Source organism: Myzus persicae, unplaced genomic scaffold, assembly GCF_001856785.1.
Source record: "Myzus persicae strain clone G006 unplaced genomic scaffold, MPER_G0061.0, whole genome shotgun sequence".
In the NCBI taxonomy this organism is placed as follows: Eukaryota; Metazoa; Arthropoda; class Insecta; order Hemiptera; family Aphididae; genus Myzus; species Myzus persicae.
In genome coordinates this window covers 296,484-304,314 of record NW_019103107.1, presented here as the reverse complement: position 1 = coordinate 304,314, position 7,831 = coordinate 296,484, and the positions used below count along the sequence as shown (strand labels likewise).

Sequence of the window (7,831 nt, the reverse complement as noted above, 5' to 3'; positions counted from 1 at the left end):
TTAATTCACTACAAATATTATGATTGTTATTTGCAAGTGTACTTATGAGTCATAATGATATGAAACCCAAAATAATGAATAATCTTTTAATAGAAAAGTTATAAAAAAAACCAATTGTTGGCAGGAATTTATTTTAATTGTACCCATCTCGTATTTATGTAGGTTTATGGACTTCGATCTCAAAATAATTTCCTATTATAAATAAAAAGTTTATCTATAATTTAAACCAAATTCAAAATATTTTGATTGATGATTCAAACAAATTATGAACTTGAATAATTTTAGTTATTACAATTTGTATTTGGAACGAGGTCTACACGCGATTGGTGTAATGGTGTTTGAATGCATAAGTGCCTAAATAGTAATTTTAGGTTTCTTTAAAAAAAATATCAAACACAATTTGGCATGTATCAAATGATTTAATAATTTAAAATGTATTGAACTTATAATACTGTATACTTAATATTTGTATTTAAATAAACCTAAAAATAACTGATTTTAATCGAATAACTACATAATACGTTATTTACAATTATTTATTGAATACTATTTAATATTATATAATTTACTAAATAAAAATTGACAATAAATGAATATAACTTTATTAATTAATTGTCAATTTCTAATATTTTCACAGTAATTATAAACGTAAATAGATTGAACAACAATTAATAATAAATTTGATTAAAAATTAAAAATTATTATTTTATCTTAAAGTATGTGTATTTTCATAGGTGCACGAGTTGTGTGTGGTGAGGTAAGACATAACTCGATATAATCATAGTAGTACCACTAGTACCTCTATAATTACTTATAGGTTAAAAAATAAAAAATACAATTATAATAATATTTAAAACTATTATATTACTATACTATTTGTTATTTTAAATGCATATAAGCATACTTTTAGATTTTGGATATTATTAGTTAAAATGAATCTGTATAATATATGTTCTTAGAACAATATACATATTAGGTACTTAATACTTATGAAACAAAAATTATTTTTATTTACAATTTAATCATATACGTCGGGAAAATGATTAAGTTATAATATTGTACTATATACTTATTATAGTGATCATAAAAGTATATAATAATATAATAATATTATTTGTACTTTAAATAATAAAAAAAATACACAGAACATCGAACAGTGTTAGATGTGATGTGCTTAAAATGTTATCCACTTAATATTCTGAAGAAAATAACTACCTACGGTACCTATATATGGTAGTCGAAATTCCGCAGACGATAGTTATCGTCTCAAGTCTATTTAATCAAACGGACATAATATTAAATAATAATATAAGTATATATATATTTATGACATTGTGTTGTCATAATTGCGTAAAATAAACGCTACAAATAAATTAATTTCAATTGAGCTGCAAGTGCTTATTGTATGCTTATATATGCCTACTATGTATATGTACTACATTACAGTGTGTATCATACGCTTATCCATAATATCTAATGGCTAATAATATTATATTGTAATAACATTCTATAGTGGCACAAGACCGTTTCTGGCTGTCGGATTTCTGGTCATGTATATGTCCATATCGTGATCGGTCCAATTGTCCGACGTGTCCCCGCCGCAATAATTGTTGAGCGTGTGATGCGAACCGGTGTGGCTGTACCTGCTGGGCGGTCTGTTTTGCGTTCCCTCTCTGGTCCTCGAACGTTGCCTGGGCTTGTTGCGGGAAGTGTTCGTGCGACCACTGCCCGGATAACTGATGTGCGACATCCTCTCGGAGACGGCCAACGACTGCCGCGACTGCCTCAGTTCTGCCCAACAGATTAATTCGTACATTGATATAATAATTATTTTTTTACTATTATTATGAGGTTATCGGCTCGGCCCGTCGACTTACCGGGTCTGGAATTGACCAGGTCGGACGCGTATGCGTTGTTTCCGCCCAAATACCGCATGGAGTTGTTCGAGAAACTGTTCTGCGACTGGCCGTCGGCGACCGAACGCATTTTCGGCGGTTTCGCACTGAAGTTTGAAATGTTCGAGTGTAAATCTTCGTTGAGTCCTAAAAGCAAATAATACATTAGTTCGATATCATAAATGCACCTGGTGATTATCAGTATAATATATTTTCCGAAAAATATCATACATTTTTCTAAGATATTTAAATAAATTGGGACATTGAGTACAAACTTCTAATATAACCGTTCATATTCTTATGGCCTTGACTAGTTGACAAGCTGTAGGAACTTTAGGAAATTATACGTTATATAGTATCAACTAAATCATTAAATATTTATGTGTTTATTTTTATGTAAAAAATAACCAATTAATTTATTTTAACTACTGTCGTCTATATTATGTGTATTGTAATAACATTACTGCAATTCGGCGTATTTTATAAATTAGCTGGACAATGCGATATTGTTACAACGGATGCTTTAACTTGTCAAATTATTGAGTCTATTAGATAGGTAGTTAATTAAATACGGTTCAAAGTTTAAAAAAAATTAACTTTTGTACTTGACAGTGGATGTTCTTTGCATTGCAAATTGTTATAACATTCTCACCTTGTCTGCTATCGGCCACTCGATACATGCGCGATGGGTTCAGACTTCTATTGCTGTACACCGAACCCTGATCCCAATCCTTGTGACTGTTGAACGCATTTAGGGCTGCCAACGAGGACATCTGAGCTCCGTTTGGTCCGGGGTAGCAGTTCGCCGGCAAGGTGCCGACTGGGATGCCGGATTTGTTTGGATGGCAGGACGCTGCCGAGCTGTGCAACGTTTGCAGCTTTTTGGCTCTACGCTTGCTCGCCGCAATGAACACGACGACGGCAATCAAGACCGTACCGCATATGGCTGCGCTCGCCGCAATCGTTATTCTGTCCATGTTACTAGTCATCGTAACCGCTGTCCGTATTTCCCGACACTGGCTGTATGGAACCGTGTCCGGCGTGATGGTTATTTCTTCCAAAGATATGACGCACACGATGATACATTCCTGCGTTAATCACAATAATCATAAATCTAAATAAAGGTAACGTGGTTATGTCTACTGTCTATATTGTACTATAAACCTATAAAGTGAATAGTGATTCTTGTCCATTGTACCTAGGGTTCTAAAATTGTATGAATTTTTTTTAAAATTGTATTTCAATTCAAAACGAATTACAATTATTGCTTTCGTATACGAAGCATAGTTAACACTTAAACTTAGTTAAATGTTTACTGAAAAATTCTATAGAAATATTGCTTAAATAGTAAATTAAATGAATTGGATAGTATACATCTATTTGTCTATCTTATATATGTATCATATATATATTCTCTACATCGTGGTCGGGAATTAAATATTGACAACCACTAATTATGTATGAAATCAATCTGATCACCTAGTGATGATTTTATGAAACATACAAAAAAAACACGAAATTAAAATTAAAAATATATATTAATATTTCAAGAAGGTGAAAGTTTCAATTTTGAAATAATTCATACTCAGAACTCAGAACTTATAAAGTTAGTATAAAAATTATTAAATACTTAATTTTCATTCTTTAGTGACCTAATAGTCTGGAGGATTTGTAACCAAAATAATTTATTTACGATTTTGGTTTGAAATAAAATTGTATTATCTTTTGGAACAAAATAGCTAGTTATAAATAGTTATCAGTTACTGATATTAAATAATATACTTCCAGATAAATTTATGTTTTGCAAAGGTTTCCTTATTTTTATTTTGAATATTGGTTTTAATTTTCCCCATATAATTGATAAAAAAAACTGCCTAAAACTATTAAGAATGTACATGCATACCTATATGTTACAGTATCATAACCAAGATTTTTTTTCGGTGAGTGTGTGTTTTTTTTTCTCAGGGGAGTGGGGCCAAAATATTTTATTGCTACTGCTAGGGTATTACCGGCTAGAGAAAGTTTGATAATTCTATAGTCTTAAAGCCTCCAAATAGCTACCGCGCTGATGTGTAAATCTAAAAACAAGTGACTTATAGTTATTTCAACTATGCATGATTAACCATCAGATTATTAATCGGTAGTGTAACCAACATAATATAATATGTGATCGTTATTTAAAAATTAAAATTAATGAAGTCAAAAATATAATGCTTTTTATTGTCCTAGGTATTAGATCACTCGGTGGTATCTCCACAATTTACTGCAAATTATCAAGAATACGGTTTTATATTTATTTTTATTTACCTGGAATGGCACGTTTTTAATTTTAAACTCTCGTTCACTGGTTTCAAGAGGCGGCCCATGCTTGAAATTGCGGTCGCCAAAAAGCCTATATACAACTCGGAATCCCAAGATATTTGCTGTTTCAGAATCCCATTGAATTATAACTGAATTATCTTGTCTGTGAACACTTCTTATGATGACTTCTTGAACTTGTTTTTTAGGGTAAGAACCTAATATTAGAGGTGGTTTCTGGGATGTTTGTGCTGATTGTGGTCGTGTTATAACTAAATTAGTTTTACGACTTGTGTTCATTGGTTTAGTCTGAAAAAAATCAAATTTTTTCAATGTCAATTATACTTACTCAATCCTCAATGTTATTGGTTATTAAATATACTAACATTTGTTGTATTTTGTACAAAATACTTTGTTGTTGTTTCAATTGCAACCGTCGTGCTCTCAGTAGTCGAAGGAATAGTTCTCGTAGTTTCCACAATTCCAAGTAATTCAGATGTATTAGTGTTTTTTACGACTTCTACTTCCGCTATCGGAGGATTCTTTTTAAATTTATTTTTCGAAGTAGGAAATATCTCTGGTGAAACAATTGTAGGACTAGCGTATCCAACACCAGTTCCAATCGGATGCTGAGAATCCATATCATCTTCCTCTATAATAGTTTCTAACATCGCCGACGCATCAGAAGAACTCTGGTCGTTATCGCATACCATTTCTGTAATTCAAATATTAATTGTAAAAAAATGAAAAATAATAACATTCAATAAACTCATAATATATTACCTGAAGGATCGATTTTATAGAAATGTTTATTTTTAAGAAACGATGGACTAGCACAAAACTGTGGATTTCTTTCTCTGCTAGTCACTTGTAAATCACCGTTTTTGATCCATTCAATTACCCATCGGATCCGGCAATCGCATTGCAAGTATCGTCCTCCTAAGCTTAGTCCACGCAATGTAGTGTTAAGATGGGTAAATGCTTTTTTAGGAATAGTTTCGATAGGATTTCCATCTAACGCTAGTAAGGTTAAGGATGGATTTGCTAGGAACGCGTCATTTGGTATTTCTTTAATGAGGTTAAAACCAAGATCCAATACTCTAAGTTCTGGTAGCTTACTAAGAGCTATAGTCGGATAATCTGTGAGCAAATTATTGAGCAAACTTAGTGAACTTAGGGTATTTTTGACACCATCAAACGTAAATTCTCCTAAAGACTGAATTACGTTTCTCTCTAAATTGAGAGCAGTCAAAGCTCCTAATCCTTGAAAAATATGTCCTGAAGTTCCAGGTAATTCACTTAAAATATTTTGAGCTAAATCTAAAAAGGCCAAATTTTTTAAGCTTCTTATACACTCTGGTAAAGATTTCTGATTTGTCCCTTTTAAATTTAAATTCTTCAAACTATTTTCGAGGCCTCTAAATGCATTTTTAGACAATGTGAGGTTGTTATCTGCTAATTTTATAGTTTGTAAATTTTTTAATGAAGCAAACACATCATCTGGAACTCTTGAAATTCGATTTCTTGAAAGATCCAATAATGTTAAGTTAATAAGTCCTTCTAAATTAGGTATTTCATCTATTTTATTATCTTGCAGACTCAAATGTCTTAAATGTAGTTCTAGGCCTTTAAATGCTGTTGGTGATATTGTTTGTATTTGACAGCCCGATAACTGTAAGTTGTGAATTTTAAGATTCGCGAAACTAGAATCTTCAATAGTTTTAACTGAGCTATTATTTATATAAAGTAAGTCCAGTGTTCCCTGTGAATATTTGTCGAGTGTTTGCATTAATATTTCATAATTCACAAGATCACACTGTACGGATAATTCTTGTGCCATATTTGTAGAACATATACAGGATGACTGAAGTTCTGCGGATGATGGATCTGCTTGCCATGGACATTGAGCATTTGATTCGCTTATGCAAAGACATACCATAAGGCATAGTAGCCCAAAATAATCTCTGTAAAAATAAAAATATTAAAAATTTGGTATTAATAAATTTATGATACAACGAAATATTTAAATGGAGTTATTTCATTGAATCTATTATCTGGTTTGGTGTCTGCAAAAGCTAGTGAGTAATAATTTGCAGATCCAATTTTTATAATATACATGATGGTGTCATCAATTATACACCAATAATAATTTTAATCATCTCCCAAAGAACCATCTAAATTTCTACAGTGTTTAGTTATGACAAATATGATATGCACAAACTTCAAAAATATAATTTTAAAATTGGTCAGGTGCCCATTAATATTCCAAACACCCAGAGCCATGATAATTAAATGGTAGGGGGGTTAAGTATAAATTAAACTAAGTTTTTACTGATTTCGTATTTAAATAATACATTTATTATCTAGGGGAAAAATGTTAATAAATTCAAGGGGGGGGGGGGTAAACACCTAACATTTCTCTGATTACGCCACTGCATCTGACTGAACAATGCATTCATATTAATAACACTGATAGCGAATAATTCCATATTTAAAGTTTATTCAAGTACCGACTACCTACGGGATACGGTGCTATTCCAAATAATGATCGAGTAAAATATTGAGAATTTTTTTTTAAATCGTTGTCCTATAGCTATTAGTATAATAAAAAATACAATTGGCAAACAAAATTTTCGGAATCATGAAAAACAGCAAATGTTTTTTCGCTCGGAAATGAACATTTATTTTCTTGGCAGTCTGAAAATAAATATTTTAAAAAACTAGGTCAGAGGAAGGAAATCACAGTTGATAATTATTTATTGCTATTGAAAAAATATAAACGCTTTTCCACTAATATTTAATTTAACAACACTTTATAACATAATATTATTTGTACACAAATTGAAAATACAAACAAGTAAGGAAAAACATAGGTACTTTGAGCGTTTCCAATTTCTCTCAATAAATGTGATGGTAGAAAATATTGTAATATAAAGTAGGTAGGTACATTTTTTGAAAAAGTAATTACTTATTAAAATAAAGCATAGGTAGTAATTAATTAGTAATAATTAATAACTAATAAGTAACTTGATAAAAGTATAAAAAATAAATATAATTACTGAGTTATCAATATTTATTTTGTACATGTAATTATAACGAATATAGAAATAATTGACAAATTTAATGTATTATAAAAATCTAAACTTCGTACAGAAATCTAAAAATGGCACTTACGTTTATGCATAAAAATTAGCTTAGGTGTTTAATAGTCACCTACATAGTTATATAATCTAACTTTTCACTTTTAGAAAAATGAATTCATCACAAGACTATTATTGTCATTGTTTCTTAAAATAAAAAATCATTTTTTTCTTAACGTCCATACCTTATATATTATCTAATATATTTTTTACGTTTGATATATTACTAAGTGTGGACTGTGGGTACTATATTATTATACGTGTTCTATTTGCATGATGTTTGGCAGTGTAAGTGCTGAAATAATTGTATTGTAATTCAGCGTGTCGTTGAGAGATATCATCAATATTGTTAAATACTATAATATAATATATAGATGAGTTATGTAGACTGTAGTGCGAATTGTAACTTTTCCAAGTAGGTACCTAGTGAAAAAGAAATTTACTTTTTCCCTCGGAATACGAGAAAAGATTGGTTTTTTGTTTTTACACAAACGAGAA

General features: G+C 30.5%; 1 protein-coding gene across 1 annotated transcript in view; it reads right to left on the bottom strand.

Annotated features, from left to right (window-relative positions):
* Positions 1-1,044: 1,044 nt before the first annotated feature.
* The window catches only part of LOC111033794, a 47,560-nt gene continuing 40,773 nt past the window's right edge, over positions 1,045-7,831 (bottom strand). The window contains exons 3-8 of the mRNA XM_022314718.1: positions 4,977-6,157; positions 4,580-4,908; positions 4,203-4,502; positions 2,548-2,983; positions 1,878-2,042; positions 1,045-1,791 (exon numbers count right to left, since the gene is read on the bottom strand). Of these exons, the coding sequence (XP_022170410.1) occupies positions 1,508-1,791; positions 1,878-2,042; positions 2,548-2,983; positions 4,203-4,502; positions 4,580-4,908; positions 4,977-6,157 (2,695 nt within the window). The 3' untranslated portion in view covers positions 1,045-1,507. The remainder of the gene's footprint in view (positions 1,792-1,877; positions 2,043-2,547; positions 2,984-4,202; positions 4,503-4,579; positions 4,909-4,976; positions 6,158-7,831) is intronic.